The sequence below is a fragment of the Phaethon aethereus genome, assembly GCF_964289735.1.
Source record: "Phaethon aethereus genome assembly, chromosome: Z".
Lineage (NCBI taxonomy): Eukaryota > Metazoa > Chordata > Aves > Phaethontiformes > Phaethontidae > Phaethon > Phaethon aethereus.
Genome location: NC_138577.1, coordinates 82284713 through 82307766, shown reverse-complemented (window position 1 = coordinate 82307766; position 23054 = coordinate 82284713). Strand labels below are relative to the sequence as shown.

General features: G+C 36.2%; 1 protein-coding gene across 28 annotated transcripts in view; it reads left to right on the top strand.

The window, feature by feature from the left end:
• The window catches only part of SSBP2 (single stranded DNA binding protein 2), a gene marked incomplete at both ends in the record, with an annotated part of 187660 nt that overhangs the window by 157038 nt on the left and 7568 nt on the right, over positions 1–23054 (top strand). For 12 of the 28 annotated variants that reach the window (XM_082013176.1, XM_082013174.1, XM_082013165.1 and 9 more), the window contains 7 exons: positions 1545–1612; positions 8068–8116; positions 9928–9963; positions 14412–14466; positions 17576–17646; positions 19399–19477; positions 22517–22545. In XM_082013176.1, coding sequence (XP_081869302.1) covers positions 1545–1612; positions 8068–8116; positions 9928–9963; positions 14412–14466; positions 17576–17646; positions 19399–19477; positions 22517–22545 — 387 coding nt within the window. Of the gene's footprint in view, positions 1–1520; positions 1613–8067; positions 8117–9927; positions 9964–14411; positions 14467–17575; positions 17647–19398; positions 19478–22516; positions 22546–23054 lie in introns of all 28 variants that reach the window. The other 16 variants (XM_082013164.1, XM_082013183.1, XM_082013181.1 and 13 more) reach the window with 9 other exon arrangements.

Genomic DNA, 23054 nt, shown 5'->3' with positions numbered 1-23054 from the left:
TTCCAGTCAAACTGTGTTCTCTTTCAGATCCAGTAGTGCCAAATGGTGATGTTACTGTGCGCAGCTGCTTTGACTACCCACCAGTTACTGCCCTACAGTTCTGGTAGAGGAGTTGCTCAGGCAAAATCATCTAGGATAACCTTGGTTAAACAGGAGGTTTGAGTTAATCTGGCTGACTTTTGCCTGAGCATGCTCACCAGTCGGTCTGCCGGCTGCACACAAAAAGGCAGGAATGAGTAGTAATTGATGACCAGTAGCTGTGGATAATACTATCTTCAGATGGCACTGTTTGGTCTGGAAGAGAACATCTGTTTGCAGCCTCTGGTTGTATTCTTGCAAACCAGCTATTGATGGGACACTTGTTAATGGTGAAGAAAATTTTAAGTTTGGAGTTTTTATTTGCAGCAACAGAACTTCCTCTCCTAGTTGTAGACCAGTTCTAGATACCCGATATATCCGTCAAGGTATAAAGAGCACCAGACCCACACTTTGAATGTCACTGTTGGATTTCTCCCATGTATTCATGACTTCTTGTTTACATGGTTTTGTGAATCAGGCCAATACAGAGAACACCCATAAGCCTGAGTCATATAGTTTCTGCAGTTTGTAGTATACCCTACATGAAATAGAGTATATTAGTTCTATTACTGGAAAATAGACTGCCACAATGACCTAAATTGTTTTAAAATATATGACTTCTTTGTCCCTCCTCTTTCCAAAGTGGACAACTATTCATTTTTGAGAATTTACTGTTATCTGTTCTTTTGGAATATCAGAAAAGTGTAGCAGGATTAACACAGATTAGGGAGTGCATTATGATTGTGAGGTGAGATACACTGTTCTGCTTGTGTTCTTCTGCATAAAAATAGGTATAACTTAGTTTTTCATGTAAATAGTACAGTTAAACTTTTGTTACAATATCAGAGCATAAACTCAGGTTTTGTAGGCATTGGGAAATTCATTTCTTGGCATTACTATGACATTCATTATCGTATTAAATACTTTTCATATTAGTTACCATAGACTAACTAGAATTGACTGATTAGAAGAGAAATGTAATGGTTATGCTCTATGTTATGTAAGTGATATCGTATAGTGTAATTTTATACAAGCATATACTAACATATACAAACATATATTAACAAAATTTAATTAAAAATAATTAGATTTAAATTCCATGATGTAGAAATCTTAACATCTAAGTCTAAGTTTCTGATTTTGAATGAGTTCCCTTGAATATATTATACAACCTGCACCTTGCTGGCCATTGACTTGACCTCTATATGTGTAAATAATTCCTTCTGAAACAACTGACATTCTAAGTATTCTTAGTCTATTTCCATCGTTTGTAACTCTTTCTCCTTGGGGTTAACAATATTATTTTTTTGAGTCAACAGTGGAAACTCCTGAAAGAATGAATTACATTGGCCTATCCAGTCAGCAGTTACGTAGGGATATCATTAACCTGCTGTCCTTTCTTTCCCCCTCCTCTTTGGTTTTGTTTTTTTGTTTTGTGGTAGTCTGACCCTTGGTTATCATTGCAGAACTATGGAGGTGCAATGAGACCCCCACTGAATGCTTTAGGTGGCCCGGGGATGCCTGGAATGAACATGTAAGCACAATAATAAAATCTTATCATATTTAGAAAAATCATTATTTCATTATAGAAGTAACATGTGGGATTCATAAGACAAGGAGAACATGCTTTGATAAGTAACATGCTTTGATGACTAATAACTGCAATTTAAGAAAGTGAACGCACCGCAGTTTCCTTCTGCATGTATCTCTTACAGGCACCTTTGCTGTCCCTGCAAGTCTGTACAAATACTCAGTTTCTTTCACAGGTCAAAGTTCAAATATTTGGAATATTTTGTCCATATAGTCACCTATATAACCTTGTATGCATTTTTTTTTAAATTATATTATTTACATTTATGTTTTTACTTTACTGATTAAATATTTTGTAAAGAATGGTACAAATACGATTCTTTGCTGCAAAATAAACAAGTACTTAATTTTAGCGAAATAAAACCATTGTCGAGAACTATTTATAAAAAAAAGACATATTTGGAAGAAGAAGTATGGATGATTCTCTCTCTGTTGCTGTATTTATTTCCATAACTACATTTATTTCCACTCTAAACAGATAAAAGAGTATTACAGATGTGGTGTAAGGTTTTTGGTGTTTCTATGTACTTCTGACACTGGATCATCATTTGGTAAAAGTTGATGTAGACTGAGCTCAGCTAAGGTATACTGATTTATTCCAGGCATGGATTTAGTCATGGGAGTGTATTATGCCTTTTATACCTGTAGACAACCCCCCTTTCAAAGTGTGTAGAAAAATTTCAGAAGTAAAATTAGTGTATCTAGAATAGACTAGATTTAATCTGAGGATTTTAGCATAGCAAGTGGCCCAACATGAGCAATATGCTGCACTTCAGAGAAACCTTTTGCTCGCTTGGAGTTGCTTACATGATTAGCAAGCCTGGGAAAAAAAAATCAGGTTCTCCTTACATTATTTATGTTTCTGTCTTAAGAGATTCACAGATTTAAAGGGGCTGCCATAGTTGCCTTTAGCATACCACAAACCACAGGTTATCAAGTCATTCTTGTATCATGGCCCTACCTCTACTGAAGACAGTACATTTTTTCATAACCAGCATTTTGCAGAGCCTGGGCTGGTCCCAGAAGGCAGCATGGTGGTCCAGCTATCAAGACATTAGGATGATTTTACAACCTAAAGCAGAGAACATATTCTTTTCTTACTCCTTTTACACCTTTGTCTTTCAGGAATGAGTTTTTAGCAGGTTGACACAGAAAACACAGTAAAGATTTACATATGCTTGTTATCATTTGTTGCAAAAGAGTGGTTTAGGCTGCTCAAAGAATGACCACCAAAGATACTAGAAAACAAATAATTTTAATATAAATTTGTAAAAACGCACAACTTAACAGAATTCAATGGCAAGGTCCACTGTATTACTTACTCAACATGAAATAAGTATACAAACAGAAACCAAATTACAATTAGGTTGGAATGATTTACACGTGGATCTGGAGGAATGATACATACAGAGTCAGGGAAATTATATCAGACATCATTATATCACAGATACCCATATTTACTTCTATTTTCATATGAAACATAAATGAGAGATGATAATTTTCATTTCAAGTAAAGAGTTAACCAACATGAAAAAGTAAAAGGTATTGAGATAGATTAGATAATACTGTTAAAAAATACCTAATCCACCATATCCTTAATTTCTTCTGATTTCCAGACATACCTTGAATTGTTGAAGCAAATAAAATAAATATAAACTTGGGTGTTACCCTAACATAGACATCATATATTGGACTCAAGACAGTTCTAGGAACCTTCCCAAGGGTAGGCTTTTCTTCTTTTAAATAAAATTGATGTAGAAAAAATATTGAGATATGTGAAATTCAGTGTGAGTATAATATAAGCACTACAGAGATTGTCCTCAGGAGGAGATTGAATTCTAAGAAAATAAAATTAACTTTCTAAAATAAAATTTTATAGAAGTAAAATTAGGGCTAGATAAGATATTTTGAGGCTACTTATCCACATAAATGAGAGTTTACATAGGAAAAATAAGAAAACAGGTTCCTAGATAACAAAAAGAATTCCTGGTCTGCCAGAAAGAGAGAAGATGGGTTCAAATACTAGCATTTCCATATTGCAGCATTTAATAACCACATTTCATCTTGTGTTGAGCCAGTAAACATACATAGATCATGTTCTTTTAATTCAGTGATGTGCAAAGTACATTTTCCTTTGAACTTGTATGTCCTCTTGAAGGGGACACCATGAATTGGAGTCCTTTACTTGGGAAAGTATGAGCTTTGATAGAGTATATGATCTTTTGAGAAGAACAAGATGTGAAGCAGTCGTTATGAATTAGGTAACCATAGCGCTCTCTGTGTCTTACGAGGCATATACTGCACTCTACATTTCTTACAAACTCATCTTTACTCCAGCTCAGCTGAAAGTGGGAACAGAACACTTTTTCTTGGTTTTAAACAAGACTTCATACTGTCCCTTTGCTTATTACAATACACTTCAAAAGCATAAGAGAGTCCAAAATACTAGTAATACTATGTTATAGCATATCCTGGCCTGTGTTACCTGCTGAATCACAGACTGTTGTAAGGAGCTCCGTTATTGCATGCCTGACTATGTGAATATTTTTTTTTCCATCAAACTGAGTATTTTTTTTCCTCTGTCAAATGGAATGACATATATAGATGAAAAAGAAAACAAAAGGGGTTACTATGGTCTGGGTTTCTTTTAATTGTATTTCCAGGACATCAGGTTGTTTCCATACTGTAAGGTTACTGCTCTCAAAGTTGTCCTTACATGGAAGTCTTAGTGAAGACTCACTGTCTGGTCAATTCCAGCATTCAGAGTCAGTCAGTGTGCATCCAAGGATGACCTATGGGCAGTGGCAATAGCTGGACCCAACTGTGTTAAATGAATTCTTTGTATTATCCTTTAAAATTTATCTAATGCACAGTGCTAAGAAATAACAGTGTAAGTCATTTAGTCTACTTATGTTTCTAGGAAACAGGATAACTATACATAAGGCTATTGCCTTATAGTCACGTACATTTGTCTTTATGTAGTGATATCTTTTTCTTACATGAAAATTTTTCAGTGTTCTATTCAATGTTTTTGGATTTTTGGCAATGTTGAGATTTAAAAATATGTACCTTACAAAACCAGTTGCCATTTAAAATTCAGCTTTTTTCCCCCAGAAGGTGCAAAAGGAACCTGTTTTGGTTAAGAGCAGAATATCTGCCAAATACAATTTTACATTTTTCTGGATTAAAAAAAGTTCCTTATTGTCAACAATGACAATAACCAGCTTGAGAGCTCGTAGACAGTATTTCAGTCTAGGACCATATACTTCACAAATGTAGTACTGCTAAATAATTGCTTGCTTCCTCATAACTAATGCCTATCAGTTTACTGTTTGAAAGAGCTTATATGTATCCCATGTTCTTCTACAAACTAATTCCATTTTAGCTGTAAGATTTTAAGCTGAAACTTAGTGTAGCCATTTTTAGTAAGATTTTATTTCTGAGTGGAATAATGCCCTCTTTGGAACAAAATGGCAATTTTCAGGGAGCAGTGTTACATTTCACTGGCACTTTTTAATGGCTGATGTGACCTGCAGTGCTGTCTCAAGCACTAAGAATATCTCAGTCATGCTTGAAAAGAAAAAAAATGTGATTTTGTTTTTTTAACTTCAATTCACAAACTTGTCTCTAGATGTTTAATTTCCTTGCTGAATAAATTTGCCCCTTGGGAAACTGAAATTTTAGACTTTATTTTTTCAAGTACTAGGATCAATGCTATAGGACTAACTTTAAGGGTAAAATGCAGCAGTAATTACTTGTAGCAATAGATGCTTCATAAATTACTCTTATTTTGGAACTGGTACATCCATAATACTGTTTTATGACTCTGTTGATGCTTCCAAAATAAATGTTTAATAAACGGCAAAAAACCTGCTTGCATTGCATTGAAAAATATTTCAGGTAGCTTTCTTTTATGTGTGCTTTATAAGCTAACAACATTCGGCACCACAAAACCCATATGGCTTTCCAGCAGAATCTGCTAGAGTGTTTTCTGAGTCTATACTTAAGGCTGTCCGTGGCTTCCAGTAAATTTGCAAATTCCAACAGGTTTTTAGATTAAAGGCGATTCTTGCAGTCTCCTCCATGTCACTGTGGCTTAACCCAATCATGTATCTGAGTTGGCTTTTTAATATCTCTGTAGTTCAGAGTAATCTGCAGTGTTGTCACATCTATTTTCCATTTGATGTTTTTCGTAGGTTATATTTGCGTTACTTAATGTCACACAAAAAAGTGCAGGTTTTTGGAGTGAAAACGGCCTTCCAGTGTTGTTACAAATATTCCTGATTTCTCTGAAAAACAGGATCCAATAAACCAAATATAGTGCATAGAAAAAAGAACAACTTTTTTGACAAAAAAGAAAAAGGAACATCTAACATTTCACCTTGTAATTGTTAACAGAGGAGAAATTGCTGAATATTTGACTAGGGGACCATAAGGGGTCTTATGCTGTGAGACTGTGAGTCCCTTTCCTTCCTTTGCCTCCCCTCCTCCCAAAGAATAAAGCAGAAAAGACCCTCACCTACACTCCAGTTTTCCAACCTTCCAGAAACAATGTCAGCAGGAATAAATCAATTTTCACTTGATTTATTTTGGTTGATTGTTTGAGCTAATTTCTTTATAGTTCCATCAACAATGTATTAAAAAAAATAGGATTCAATACTAAATCCCTCAGGCAACATATCTACTTACTAGTTTTTAGTTTTGCAAGACTTTAAAATAGATAGAAAACTTCCTTAACTCATTAATAAAGCCTGCTTTCTTCTCTATATTTAAATAACTCTCCAATGTCTGGTAAGCTGTGGTGGCTAATGTTGCCTTTCTGAAGCTAATGAGGCCAAAATACTATCTTAAATGCAGAAGTTTTGTCATCATCTACTCTGCCTCTCAGTTGTCAGGGCCTTCAAAAAGTGGCCTATCTTATTTATACATAACTAGGAGTTCTAAATGCTCCCAGGAATAATTATGATTATTGAGATGTTATGACTGTAATATATGGAAACTTTACCTCTCATATGGCTTAGTTCCCTCAGGACTGTAAAAAGATGAAGCCTAACCACCAAACTATTCTTCTGAGCTCCGCTAAGAGAGAGAAACATAAAATAACAGCAAGAGTTATGAGAAAAACATGCTTTATCTGGATGGTTTTTCCTTTTTTCCTTTCCCCATTCCCTTCTGCTTTTAGTATACCTCTGATGTCTCCTCAGAGTTGGCTTTATCAAACAGGTCTTCTGCTTGTGAAACATTCTTGTTCCTCCTGCTGGGGAGCCGCCACTTAATAATGCTTACACCATTTGGACAAAGTGTAACAGGATGTCTGAAAAGTTTGAAATTTCAGTTTTGCCTGCTGTATGGTAATTTTCATGTGTCTGTGACTTCTGTGGAGATAATGTAGCCAAGTAGGAGACTGTTTTTAGATACACATCTAAACATACGTTTAAAGCGTATGTATAAAATGGCATGTTTTCAATTTTTAATACATGGGATTTATTATCATTGTTATTATTATCAGATACTGGTTATAGCAACATACTTTCTGTGTCTTGTTCTTCTAAAAAATAGGTTTTCCCAAAACGTTTATAACAGCAGTACTAGCACCACTTTCACTAATGAAACCTTACTATACTTGCAGTATTCTAGATCCATACTCAGTATATCCTCAGTTCTTCAGGAAGGTACTTAATTATTTAAGCAAGAGTACTGTTTCTATGACTGAAATATATTTTAGTAGCTTTCTGCCTTTGTACTGTATATAGGCTTTCATGGAATGTGTGGTAATTCCTTCAAATATTTTAAAAAAGGTTAACAGAGTACAAGGAAAAACACTCCTCATGAGAACTTAAAGAATTTGGGAATTTTTTTTTTACTCTTTGCAAAACTTCTGTGCCACATTAAAACGTTGCATCTATGGAAAGCACTTCAAGAGACTCAAATTTGCAATGTCTTTCAAATTGTTCCATTGAGAATATAAAGAGGAATGTCTGGCACTTCCTAAATTTGCAAGTGTTTGGGACCCACGGAAGTGTTCCATCTCCACTGTAGCCTGGCAGTGTGGCTGCTGGGGAAGGACTCCTTATGGTGCCATTCTGGCAGGTCCTGTCCTGAAGAGTACAGAAGTACCACAATGAGTCAGGAACTGAAGTGTCTTAAATGTGAGTGGGAGGGATGTAATAATAAATTCTCCATAATCGACTCATAAACTGACTAAATGATAATGGTAGTGCAATGATGAGAATTTTGCTGTAGCATTATAACTTTGTGTAGTTATGGTTTATAAACACTTTAATTTGAAAAAAGACATCTCCTTCCTTACTCTGGAAACTGGTTATTTTGATTTGCTTCCTCAGAGCTGGTCAGAAGGTGGGGATTGTTCTGTGTCTCATATTTCATCTTCTGTTACAGGGGTCCTGGGGGTGGTAGACCTTGGCCAAACCCAACCAATGCCAATTCTGTAAGTAAATATTTAAAATATGTTAGACATCATCTTATGTTTAGGAAAGTATTTCTTATCAATACACCAGGAAAAAAACGCCACAATTCCACAAATAGAATTCTGCATGCTTTATATTTTTCCTTGTAACTCTAATGCAGAGCAGGTACAGTGAGGAGCACATCTGAACAGAGAGCTCATTGACCTGCAAATATCCAGCTTTGTTAAGAAACACGCAACAGCTCTGCATCTTTACATCAGTTACAGCATTTCCATAACACAAAGGTTATCCTGGGGTATATCTAAAATACATTTTCGCTTCCTTTAGTGCAAGATGAGTTAGGTCAACAGCGAGCTCTACAGAAATCACAGCTTTTTAAGATGCACCTTAATGTGTGCTCACATATTTTACATAACAAAAGCACATTTGTTGCTCTTAACTGGGGAATATGGAACGATAGAGCAATTGCGTGCAAAACATCAGCCATTTTTATATGCTTTTTGTAAAAAGCAGTGCACTCTATTGAATTTCATTGCAACAACTACAAAATGAGGTAGTCTATTAGCAGCTTGAAGGAAGAGGAGCATCCCACATGAACAACAGTGTCTGGTATTTCTTCAGAAAATGCAGAGGTGAAGTTTTCATTCAGTGATCATACATCATTAGTATAAAAATGTGTCCCTTTTTAGCATTTGCAGTTGGATAAGATGGATCTGGCTTAACAGACTAGCCTGGTTCTTTCTGTTGTTCTCAATTCTGATTTTTTAATTCTGCTAATGACAATTGGGGGGAAAAAAAGAGCTGAAAGTCTTCCTCAGTTTTCTTCTGCATATACTCAATGAAAATGGATATTAGGATATTTTTCAACTGTTAAGTGAAATATTTTCATTCTATGGTATCAGTTGAGAAGTCTCATAATAGATGTATTTGTAAAAATGAGTCAGCCGACAAGTTGTCTACAATCACATAAGATGCTTATGCTACAAAATAATTTTGTATTTTGTCAGTACAGTTGCTTAATTCTTACCCCATCCTCCTATAATAGCATTGGTCTGTGCTCCTTTACAGATAATAATTGCAAAGGCTATCATAAAGAAGAAAAATGGATTATTCACAGGCAACTGGATTTCTCCAGATATCCTCTGTAACAAATACCACAATTGAATTTGAACTGAAAATAGAACACTGTCCTTTAAAAAAAAAAAACAATGCAAAGAAATAAAATCAGTATGTTGTAGGGTGAAAGAGTTGCTTTTCCTTTTATGGTCAACATTTTAATCAAGATTAAGTATATATAAGAACATACAAATTCAGTCCATGCTATTGACTGAAGTGCTATTGACTTAAATGCAAGTATGTGCTGCTTAAGTTTTATAAACCCTATAAAGCATATTACCTCAAAAATCTTATAGCTTAACCTTTTACTATAGATTGCAGATCTTCACAGATCTTATTGTGGCTCCCACAATACGAAGAGTCTTGTAGTAGGTGCAAGAACTGGATGTGTGAATTCTGTTATTCATACTAATTTAATTAGAGTGGGTGCCAGGGCATAGTAATCTTAAATGGAAGCATTTTTATTTGAAATATTGGGTATTAAATTTGGTTTGTGTCTATATTGGTATTTTTGGACTTGAACATACTTACAATGACAAGTTGTTGAAAAGAAGAGGTGTTTGTTTTGACAACAGAGCATTTTTTTGTAGTCCGTAACTGTGTCTTTGAAATAAATTAAACAAATAAACATTAACCCAGAGCTGTACATAAATGTATGTATGGACTCCATCTCACTGCAGAAGAAATTACTGTTTTGTTTCTGTTGATATTACAGATACCTTATTCTTCAGCATCTCCTGGGAACTATGTAGTAAGTACACTTGTGTGTGTTTGCTTATTAGAATAGATGTTACATTTTATTTAGGCAAAGAAATAGCTGTCCAGATGTTAAGACGAACCCTTGTGTATTGGTTGAGAGCTGAACATCTGATTTGCACTTAGGTTTTTTTCTCCCATCTATGGTGCGTATGTTGATGTTCATTACTAGACTCATTATCAGTCTGGTCAAAATTGCCCTGAGAGCTGTTTTATTTCAGCAAACATTTATATAACCAATACAATGCATTGTCTTCAATAATAAAAGACAAAAAAAATCCAAGCTTTCTTGGTAACACAATATTATATATGGGTTTCTGAACTTCTTCAGGAAAAAAAGCATTTGAAAAATTAGAACAAGCTTTTATCTCCCCAAAGATACACAAATGGGTCCTTATAGCTAATATTTTAAAGGAAATATTTATTCTTATATTTACCTTCTGAAGACTTAAAGATTCTTTTGTTCTTCATAGTCTGTTATGTCTTTATTTCACAGACATTTATTATGGATTAGTTGGCATCATTGTTTTCTCTTAGTCTGTACTTTAGAATGAAACAGTTAAAACTTTGTAATAGCCCCAGCATTGAGCTGTCATTCAAAAGAACACAAAATGCTAACACTCTCTCTGGAATTTAACAAATAAACTTTACCTGTCAACAAAATGTTTTTTGTTGGAGTATATGCTACTATTTTTTCTCTATCCTGAGAGATTAACTTCGCGTTTATCCTTTTAGGCTCTTTATTGTTGTTGCTACTGTTGTACTTGGATTATTTGTACCTCCTGATGTACTCTTCTAAGACATATTGTTTCATCTATTTTTATCATTTGCTTACTACCAGAGTCACAGGGTAATGAGAGAGAATTTTATTTTTATATTTTTTATATATATATAAAAATAAATAAATATATATGTTGGGTTACAAATTTCTGTTGCAGACAGGTTTCAGTAGACCTCTTGATTTTTCATGTTTTATCACCTGAAGGTTAGACAATTGCAGGGCATTGGCTTTAACCAGCACAAAACTGTATTTCAGAATGTGAAAACAGCAGGTCCTTCACCACAAGGACAATATACCAGTGTTTTTTTCATCTGTTTGTGCTGCTTATAGTTTTTTCTTACTTTCAGTCTTCATAAGAGAGATGATCCTGCAGAGCTAAAGCTGAAGGATGAGTTCAAGGATGAGCTTGTTCTGTTTAGACAAAAGCAATTTCTTTTTTTCTTTATTTAGACAATTACCTGTGAAAAAGCTTATGATTCTTATAAGTGTCCTTAACTGTAGTACTCACTTTACCACATGTTTAGTGGAAACAGTCCAAATTTTCATCCAGTTTTTAATGCAAAAAGTCATAAATTTTTCTCTGTTGGGAAGAGGCTTTGTTGGTTTTGCCCTAGACATCAGTGATCAGTTATTGTTGCAGATTTTGAAGATTTTTTTAAATACTTGACATAATATTATCGTTTTTGAAGAGTATGAAGTCCTGAGAAACTAGAAAAGGAGACACTATAGAAAGTTATTTTAAAGAAGCAAACCTAACCAAAAAGTTGTTGTAGTAGTGGACTTTGTTGGTGTTCTCACATCAAGCCAAAGGTCCACCAGCATAAATGACTTGAACAAAAGAGGGCATCACCATATTTCAGTGTGTGGATAGAGGAGGAGTAGGAGTAAAGAGGTGATTTTACCTCTTTCAGTGACAATGCTGAGATTCATGCTGGAATGTTGTATGTAGTTGGTGATATTGAAGGGAAATCAAAAGATACGCAAAGGTGCAAGAATGAAACATGAAAGATTGAAGTATAGAGAAAATGCTGGAACCTCTGATCAAATGTGCTCTGTGAACTCCAGCTGTGCTAGCAGGAAAGGTTGCTGCCCGGTTCTTTGTTCCCACTCTTCTGCTGAAGGTTACCGCTCCTTCAGGTCTGCCACTGGAGTTCCTTGGGTGAATGAACCTCTTCATCCAAAACAACTGAAGTTGATGGAAACATTTAAACAACCAGGTCTTTGCTGAAGCACTTCAGCTGACCCAAAATAGGTGGAGGAACACTCACAGAGGGACCTCCAAGCAGACCTGAGGCTGCTGCTAGCAGAGGATTAAAGCAGCTGAGGTGAGCATGTCTTGTCTGATGCTGAGAAAGGAGTCTTGCTTCAGAAAGGCTCACCACATTTGATAAACGAGCACATGAACTCCAGCCATACAAACAGCTAAATAAGCAAAACTGGGGGCAATAGCTTCCAAGAAAGCAAGCATTTGAGGACAAGGTGTGGGCCGGAGAGCTAAAAAGCAGCTTTTTAGACAAAGGAGTTGTGACCTGGAACTACACACTTTGAGAGGTTAATCTAGTTAGTTTATCAGACAGTTTTTGAGAAATAATTCCATTACATATTAAGATATTCTCAGAGTGAAAATAGTTGAGGCTTTCTAAGAGAAGAAGATACACAATGAGAGTAAATGCAAATTTAAAATTAGATGCAAAAATTAGTAGTGAAGCTAAGTACCTTTTCTAGTAAATGACCAGTTAGTGGTTTCTATACCTCTGTATGCAATGCTGAAAAATACATATCAACCTAAAAAATTAAGTTAGTGAGCTTAGTGCACAAGTACGTGGGTACAAAGTCATAGCCTGTGATGCCTAGAGGGTCATATAACTGATTCAAAGGTCCCTTTGCATTTGGAGTCTGTACCTCTGCAGCAGCAATGGGGGAATTTCTCATTGTGAGGGGCTGAATGGGCCTTTCAGACAGTTTTGGCAAGCCCAATCCTAACACGTTAATTTCTGATTCAGCTGTAATTTGGGAGAGGAAAAAAGCTATGTGGCTACTGGCAGTATGAAATGAAGTTGTGATTATGCCTTGATTTTTATAGGCTGATCAGTGGGTTTCATGGTGGAGCAAGCCTTTGTTCTATCACGCTTTATAAAAGATACTCAGTGACCTTGCTTAGTTTAGAAGCAAGGGGAGGCACAAGATAAAGAACTGGTAGGTGGGGTTACGTATAAGGGCATAGAGGTATGTGTATGTTGACTGACTGCAGGGATGTGCTGCTGCTTTTGGGTTGAAAGATTTCTGTTTCCCCTACAACTAACTGCGAGTTGATCACTGGCTGGCAGATGGAGATGCTTCCCCCGCAAGTATTTTACTTGTAGAAAACTGCAGAGGAGTGGTATCAGTCAGAACGCAGATACGTTACTGCATTTGCTTGTCTGAAAATAGTGTTTGCTAGTATATTATTGCTAAATGTTTTGTAAGAAATGTTATTTTAAGTAGCCATTGAGAAACTATTGTGTCTATTGTTTTAAATCCAAGACTCCTCTGCCCCCTTCCAGAAGACCTCAGTGAATTACAGCAAATCTCAGCAATGCCCTTGTAAGCAGACAGGAACAACCAAACCTTTATATTCAGTGCTACTGAAAAAATGTTCCTGTCTGGAGCAGTGTATCTGCTATTTTAAAATATAACAGAAGAGATAAAAAAATAATGAGTCACATGGCAATGAGAATAATCATCTGTCATTAACAGTTTCTGTATTTTTTATTATGGAAAGTCAATATTTGTTGACTTTTATTGACACAGACATTTTTACTGAACTGGAAGCTGGTAGTTTTTCATTTAACTTAAAAGTATTAGTGGATCTGCAAACAGAGAAAGCAAGAAGTTACAAAACAATTTGGAAGTTTAGAATAGAATTCTTGGGAGAAATTAAAAAAAAAAACTTAAAAATCTTAACGAGCAGTTTGTACAGTTCTTAGTCATAAACTGATTTGCAACGGAGAAATTTTTTTTTTAATTATTTTTTGTCTTTGATTTAGCAGTCTAAGCAAGTGATGTGACCGTACCCAGCATTATCCTGACTTTTTTTAATCCATTTGTCATTAATTTGAGGAGAAATTATGTATACAGATACTACTTTAAAAAATTGTAGGATATTATGTAGACAGAATTAAGATGCCTATCGCATCAAGATACCAAGTCTGCCTAAAAAAGAAAGCTTTCTTAAGGTGATTAGGCTCTTCTGTCCCCACAGGACGCCCCTTTTTTTGTGCTTAGCAAACATTGGTTACTCAACCATTGACTGTGTACAGAGTACAACAAAACAGAAATGCCATCTGAAAAACCAGGGGTAATAAAAGTAGGCTGAGGGAATTAAATATAATTGTCTTAGGCCCTGCTCTAATTTCTCTTGTCTGACTCACAGCATGACACAGAGTTATTGATTAATGGATATTCTTGGGTCTGTGTACCTACGTACATTAGCAGTCTGTGCCAGAGCTTGCTGACCAATTACCTTGTCTTAATCTGTGATGAGCTGTTTAGCTAGCTTATCAGAAAATGTGCATGCTTTTAATGACATTTACGGTACTCTTTTTTTCATTTGTACTGTGTTCATTTTTAACTGGAGTATTTTTTTCTTTTCATGCTAACGAGCATTTTTCTACTCTCTCTAGGGTCCTCCGGGAGGTGGAGGGCCACCAGGAACACCTATCATGCCTAGTCCTGCAGGTATTGAAATACACTCAGAAATAATAAAAGATAGTTATAGGGGATTTTAGGAAGTACACAAATTATTTTTCAGGCTTTGATTTTCATAAAGAATCAGATAATGATAAATGATTGGTTTTATACTTTATGTATCAGTTTTTTTCTTGTGCTTCTGCTCTCTTTCTCTCCCTGCTATGTTACAGAGATAGAAAGCATTGTATCTCTGCAGTTACGAGCAATTAATTTCTCTGGCTTTTAAGCCCATCATTTCTTGCACAATTTCAGCAGTAGCAAGTTAAAAACAAAAGAAGACGCAGTCTTTATTTGCTTTGGGACAATTCCACCAGTTTGGAAATCAGGAGATTTCTGAATCTGGTGAAATTTCCCCTATAGTATCCTATGGGATAGACCTGACCAACATGTGGCTCTTGAGTGATGTGCTGCATCCCGTGGCTATGTCATCTAACTGGCAGCAGGGACATGCTGGACAGGTTGCCCTCCTCTGTCTTCCAGTGGAGGAGTAAGGCCCCAGAGAAATCATCATGTCCTGACAGTGATCTGTTCTTGGAACTTCAACTGCCCCATTGTTTCCCCAAGTAACATGGTCTGTATCTTGCACCTCAGACCCCATGGAGATTTTGGCCATGCAAAAGGTTGGCCACATTCCTACTAAGGTTTAAGGAAGCAAGTAGGATGGGAGGATTTGGGATGGCTTAGCTAGCTTCTCATGGCTTAAAGACAGTCAATTAGATGTAAATATTCCTCTCCATCAATGTTCAGCAGAGGTTCTAATATGAAGGTGGAAATGCAGGATGTGTAGGATGCTGTCCTCCCCCATGGACATCATTGGAAATCTGCTAAAATGAAAAATTACATCTTGTGTAACCCAATAGTCAATAATAGCCAATATCTGCCTTTGTAACTCACTTTCAACAGCTAAGAGGGACCTATTCACCTCAGTGATGTTACAGTGTCCTCAGTCCTTACACCCTACATGTTCTTGCTGTCTTCTACAGCGCAAGAGGGTAGGGAAGTTTCCTAATTGACCATGAAAACTTCTTGCACTAATATAATATCTATCTTCATTAAATACAATGCCAGGGCTTTAAGAAAATGCAACCTAAGATAAAGTGTAGGGCTTCCTTGTTCATATAATCAGTGAAAAAGATAATTAGTGCAAGCTGGCATTTAAAATTTAGAGTCTCTTTTAATGTAAAACAAACTTAGGGACATCCTGCACTTTTAAAATAGTTTGCACTGCAGTTATGGTGCATGTTAGGCTGACTGTGTGCAGCTCAAATAAAGCTTCTCCTGACAGTTGTTCCAATTTTCAGTTAGAGACTCAAAGGTTTTGAGGCTCTGTTTTCCAAAGGATGAAAACACTTAGAAATTGGCCACCTGAGAATGTTGCAAAGGTATTTACTTGCCTCTGAGACAAACCAACTCCAAGGGTTCCCATGTCCCAGCTAGCCCATACGTATTTTCAAATGAGCCAGCAGAACATGGGAGGGCCAGGGATATCTGTTGCAAAAGCTTTTTATGTGCTAATTTTACTTTGTTAACTTTAGGCTAAAAGCTCTTTGTCCCCCCTTTTCTTTAAACAGCATATTTGAATGTTGTGGTGATGCATAGGTGATACAATTATTTACTCACCAAGGTTAATTAATGCTTAGAAAACTGTCTCAAAAAGATTAAGGAATAGACAAAGACCTTGATTTTAACTGCCCGGTGTACGTACAAATACATTCTTGCGGGAGGTCAGGCCACATTCCCAGTTCCAATGCATTTCAGTCTGGTCTTGGCTTTCTCGCTTTCTCTACATCTGACTCAGAAGGCCCCCCATCACCTTGTCTTGGAAAAGGAATTACAGCTCAGCAGTGGTTTTTGCAGGTGTTGTTAATCTCAAAACTCTGGTTCAGAGAGGTGGAATGATCTTCTGGAGGAGCTAGGTACAGAGTATTAAGCTATTCTTTATTCTTGCAGATACTATAGAGGTACTGATTTTCCAGAGTTGACAGTATTTTTTTAAATTATACCCTCCCCTTAGGGATGTATTTGGACTTTCCTTAGGTCATTCTCCTCTCAGTAAACTTTTTCATTACATGACCTATGTCTTGTCAAGTTCCCTTGGGAAAGGTTTTTGCCTAATATGTCTAGTATTTGCTGCATTTTTTGCCTTCTGTTCCTTACAAATATTGATGAAGGGTGTTACGGCTTCGTGTGTGTTAGCAGTGGGAATAAGTTGGAGATCAGAATGAATAATTTGTATCTACTAATGGTTCTTAGGCATTGGTTTCTTAAGTTCAGCCAGAAGAGTTATGTGGGTTGTCTTCTATGTGTCTTGTTAATTAAATCTTGCATTTCAACTCTGGAGGTGCTCTATCTGAAGGTTGATGTGCATTCATTGGAGGAAAAGGGCTGAGATGCAATATAGCTGTGTCAACATCTGGCAAGGCCAAGGGAAACTCTTGGCAGAAGTTACTGGCTTAGGCACCATGCTGTGCCAGGGTGGTTTTGTTGGTTTTGGACTCAGTTTTTTTTTTCAAGCATTGCAACACACTGTACCATGAAGATTCATCAGTTAAAGCTGTCCTTAGAGGAAGGATCTTTGCACAGTGTCCCACTGCATAGTTAGATATATCCAAAATGAACGACAAACATGAATGAGGATAAAAAATTTTCATTTGCTATGCTAACTTGCAGTCTGTATAATCAGAAGCTATTTATCATTTATTACAGATGGAAAACAAATTACAGGAAGTATTGATATGAAAGAAATTCCTGTTTTATAGAGAATATTGAAGATGAGTGAAGTAATTTGGAACTCTAGGAAAAATGGCTTATGGAATTAAATAGTTACAGATACTTGGTGATTTATAAACCTTTTAACAGTCATGCATAAAACTAGAGCCTACAAGTACTCACTTAGGGACCATTGCAATTATTTCTTTTCATAGCTCTGTTGTGTAGTAGCATTAGATACAAAGGGAATGAAATCTTCCATTATATTGCCACTGTGTATCAGTGATTCAGGCACAGAAATAACATGAACAAAATAACAGGAAATGTATTAGGTGAGTAGTTTTATTGAAAGGTATATATTAGCACTTAAAATAATCTCTTATTACAGATTCAACCAACTCTGGAGACAACATGTACACTTTAATGAATGCAGTACCACCTGGACCCAACAGACCTAATGTAAATATGAATTTAGTTATGTACTTCTTTGAATTATACAGCTTTTTTTATCCAAACACTATGTTTCCATCACATATCATTAATACTACATTTTCCATTTTTACGGGTGACACTTCAGTTGCTTCTCCCCCATCATGTACTTTTTAATGTTTCCCAAATCAGTCATGCCAATACATGCCAAATAATGATTGGGGCATATTTTTCTACATGGAAAAGACCTCAGAAGCTTGTGCATGTGGATCTTGGGTACTACTTAGTTTGTCACACTGTGGTGCAATAGACTTCTATGAGATAGGACATCACCCTAGGAGGTGCCACTAAGCATTAGTTTCTGCAGGATTCAAACTTTTGTTATAAAAAAATATCTACCCCTGGAAAAGGAAGATAAAATTGCTGAAAGTGACCCAGTATTACATTGCCCTGCATTCTGTAAAGAAGGGTAAAATTAATACCTCTAAGAAGAAGCAGACTCCCCTGTTTATCTGGAGCACAAGTTTTATGAGGAGCGGCTGAGGGAACTGGGCTTGTTTAGTCTGGAGAAGAGGAGGCTGAGAGGAGACCTTATCGCTCTCTACAACTACCTGAAAGGGGGTTGTGGCGATGAGGGTGTTGGTCTCTTCTCCCAAGTAACTAGTGATAGGACGAGAGGAAATGGCCTCAAGTTGCGCCAATGGAGGTTTAGATTGGATATTAGGAAAAATTTCTTCACTGAGAGAGTGGTCAGGCATTGGAACAGGCTGCCCAGGGAGGTGGTGGAGTCACCATCTCTGGAAGTGTTCAAAAAACGTGTGGATGTGGCGCTTCAGGACATGGTTTAGGGGACATGGTGGTGCTGGATTAATGGTTGGACTTGATGATCTTGAAGGTCCTTTCCAACCTTAGTGATTCTGTGATTCTGTGATTCTCTGTGATTCTGTGATCTAAATGGGATGTTAAGAATGAAACCTACTGATAACATTTTAGTACTTGCCTAATGAACTAGTCAACTGGTGACTATTTTATCCTAAACTTCAGCAGTTCTAGAAATGACAAAAATTTGGATTCTTAGGTAGAACTTGTTTCTACTCTGATCTTTCTCTAAGTCTTCAGTTTTATTGCATTTCTCTGATTACAACCATGTTTCATTTAATTACGATCAATATTATGGGCCTTTTGGAAAAAAGGCTAGTAGAACTTAAAAATATAGATATCTAGATAATTGCTAAATCATTATGCAGTGAATTTTAGAAATTTTTCTATCATGTTAATGCATTCAAGTTTTTGAAGAATTGAATTTGAGGTTAGTATCTGAAATTAGACAGAAACTGCTCATGCTGCAAAGATAATAATGGAGTAGTCCGACTGTCAGTGTGGATAGGGTGGGGTTTGAAAGCTGTTAATTAATCACTTACTGACTGAAGAGAATCATAAAATTTCCTGTAACTTCAACGGTAGTAGAGCTAGGTCAGCAGTAGCACGTTTGAAAGTCATACACAAAGTGCTGAAGTAAATAATAAATTAAATCCTAAATTGTATTCCAACCTACAGAGGTGAGAGTCTCCAAAAATCATGAGGGTAGCATTGGAAAAAGTGAACAAAAGCAAGGATGGTTTTGCAGTCTTCACATGAAGGACTTCCACTAGACTTTTCACATTCAGAGCTGGGACTGTGCATTTTTCCTTTTTTTTCCCCTGAAGAATATTTTCTTTTTATTAGATTATCTACAAAAAATTGTACAGTAATACCAGTTTTTAATGTCTGATCCTTTTGTAGTTTCCAATGGGGCCAGGGTCAGATGGACCTATGAGTGGACTGGGTGGAATGGATTCACATCATATGAATGGATCATTAGGTAATGATAGCAAATATTATGAACATTGTGAATTTTCAATGACTAGTGCCATTTTCTATGACTAGTTCTCTGAGTTGTATGGAAGACTGTATGTAAAAATCTTTTAAAAATTGAAAAAGCTGTATATGCATCAGTAAGATAACTTTTTTAAGATACTGTTTAAGCATATGAGTTGGCATATGTAATGCACCTCTGGAAAAAATACTGTATTTTGTTTCTATAAGAGGGTATAATTTTAATTCAGTTGATGAAAACCAATCTAAAAGCATACCATCACAGTAATGTAGAGGTGAAGGTTTAAGAACCATTTTCATTTACCTCTCTTCCTCTTTCAAAATCTTGGGAAGGTGTTACTGTGACATGCTGGTGTACCTTCTTATCGATTACCTGGAAGCCATTCATTACATATATTGATGTATGTGTTAAACTGGTTTTATCCCAACATTTTTAATCCTCATTTGTTCTATAATCAGCCATATGTCCGTCAATTATGAGTACTATTACTCCATCTCCATTAGGAGCTTCAGACAGGTGCTAATTTTAATGAGCCCAAAAGAACATGAATTCTTGCTGGGGCGTGCAGAGACACTGGGAAGACTGTACTGTTTGACTGTTGACACTGATTTTTGAAGGGCTAATATCTAGGGGAGAAGCCTTGCACAACTCTGCAAAGGACACTGCTTTATCTCCTGACTATCATAGCAAACTCTTTGCTTTTACTTTTTGCTGGGAGGATGACAGACACTTGAAAGACATTTAAGAAACAAGCCACAGCTAAAGAAATTGCATTTTTACCTTCCTCTTCCATACCTACAAGGTAAATAAATACCTTGTTTTTATTTCTGCTCATACTGTAACACCAGGCCAGTAGCTCTGAATACAGTTCTTGTGTTGTACTCTTGAATTCTGTCTGCACCAACGGGTGTTGGTCATGCAGACAACAACAGGGGGAAACTCAGGCTGCAAAGACTTCATCTCTCTTTCTTCTTCCATCCCTGTTGTCCACCAGCAAGGTTCTCTATTACATCTGGGAGCTGGCCTGATGCCCCCAAAGGGCACCAGCAACACCCTGCTGAGCAGCATTTTCCTTTATGGGGAAAAACCCAAGGAAGCTAGATACAGGTCAGGCAAGCAGAAGCCAAGCTGCCAGTGTTCCCCTTTCTTCTGTCCCCAAAGAAAAGCTCTTGTCGCCTTCCCAGCACAGGCACAGACCAACCCAAACTCCATACCATTTAAGTCCATACTACCCTGGTGGGTGGACATCTATCTATCTCCTAGCCCAAAAGCTGGAGGTTGTGAGACAGGAAGTATAAACAGGTAAGAAGGGAGAAATTTGAAGAGGCTATGACAAGATGAGGAAAAAACCTAAGCCATCAAACCTCATTTAGGAGATATTTTATGAACTATTAAAATTCAGCAGTAGGCATCTATCTCCTAATAGAATTATCTTTTTTTCTAGGAAAGCCTGTCCGTGAAATTCCTAGATTACTTTACATAAGGACACCTTCTGATTTTACAGCCTTTCTTTACATATTACAATCCTAAAAAGGACTGTTGCTTTAATTAATAAAGATGCACATTACATTCAAGTAAATGAAAAACTGTAAAAGGTAGTCAACTCTTTTTCTTTCACTTTCTGTAGCCTGAGAATTACTTCTTAGCTAAAAGAAGAAAATTAAATTGAAACAGTTACGGAAGGATTTTACATGTACCTAGCATTTGGTTAGTTATGTTCTCTAGTGGAAATGATGATGTGCTTGGTCAAATTAATGTTGACTGCTTTTTAGGGGTAACTCCATATCTAAACTGGAACCTGTGTTCTTCCAGTAGAGGGCTGAGAGAGATCTGCTGCATTCATTTCCATGCTGCAGTAGGCAGCTGTGTCTCATGATCTGATGGATAAATTGGTCAAGGTCCATCCTGAACTTCTCCAACTTCTTTGACCACAATCCTTCTATTACATATCTGTTCATACCTCTGATGGTTAGAAAGAAATCTTTCCCTGATTTCCACCAAAATTTATCCTGTGGGCCATGACAAAATGACTCTTTGTAACATTTATGTATCTAATGTATTTATAGAGAGAAATCATATTCCTTCTCAGCCTTAATTTGCCTGGCTAAGTATAGTAAGCAATTTCAGTCTCCTCCCACAACTACATTTTCTTGATTGTTTTTCTCTTATACTCTTCTAGTTGTGTATTCAGTACTCTTCTAGAATTTCTTTCCTGAAAATAGGTGACCAGAATTGTTTACTGTCTGTTGCTGCTAAAAATGCTTTTCTTGATACATCCATCCTAAAGTTTTATTTCCTTTTTTCACCTGAGAGCTACAGCATGTGAAAAAAATTCTTTTCAATAATCTTGCACTCATTAAGTCTAATCTTATTTGGTTTCTGTTACTCTGGTCCTGAGGATCATCTGCTTTCTTCTGAAAGATACTGTCATTATCAGTATTTACAATGCATCAAAAGTTGATATCATTTCAGCCAATTTCAGTAGTAGACCTTCTGCTTCTGGGAGCAAAGACATTGATGAAAACCTCCCAGCTGATCTTAGTGATAATTAGCGGTCTTTTCTTCCCCCTGAAAAATCAGCTTTTACTTGTTAGCCATGATTTTGCTTTTTTTATTCTCAAGCTGAAACAACATTTCCCATAGGTGGATACACCCCAAATTAATTGCCTTACCTGCACCCTACCATTGCTAATGGGACAGAGGGTTTGTACTTAACAGTTTCTTGAGTTCTGCTGGGCTGTCTTGTTCTGAAAGGGTGCCAGTCACATAACTAATACAGATCAGGAGAGTATCCTTCATTCTCTTCTCACTTCTTGCACTGGGTGTGTACACAAACATAGGACTAACATTGTTCAGTAGTGACTGTGAACTTTTTCTAAGAGAGACATTGGGAAGGAAGTGGGATGATGCATGGTTGGTTATGTTTTAAAATATTGCTGTTACACTATGTATTTACTGTGAAAAAAAATTCTTAGATTAACTTCAGCTCAAAACTAACTCAATAATTGTCTGTTTTAATTTAAGGCTCAGGAGACATGGACAGTATTTCCAAAGTGAGTATCTCATCAAATATCTCTAAGCATACTTTTTTTCTCTGTTACAAAGATTTTTATGATTTACCTACATTTTCTGCTTGTCAACTCTTCAGAGGCTATGCAGATATAATTAGTATTAATTGAAAATTTTAAAGCAATGTTATCATTAGGGATTATAAGTAGACTTATTCCCTACTGCATAATAATATCTAATAATGCATATGATTAACTATATCCAGTACATCGTCTGATCATGTTATAATCTTCCATACCATTAAGACAAATTAATATAGTTCTAGTTAAATGTAAATTTGGGAAAATGTCATTTGGATGTTACTTTTATGCATTGCATGATTGCTTTTGTTACCTCTGTAAAGCAATGTTAATATACTAATCATTAGTTAAGTTCCTAAAAGCTAGATTAAGAAGGAGTTTCAGAAGAACTATTTTGATATCACAAGCATTAAATAGTTGGAAATGAATGTGAGTTTAACCTGCAGGGGTTTTGCATCTACAAAAACAATATT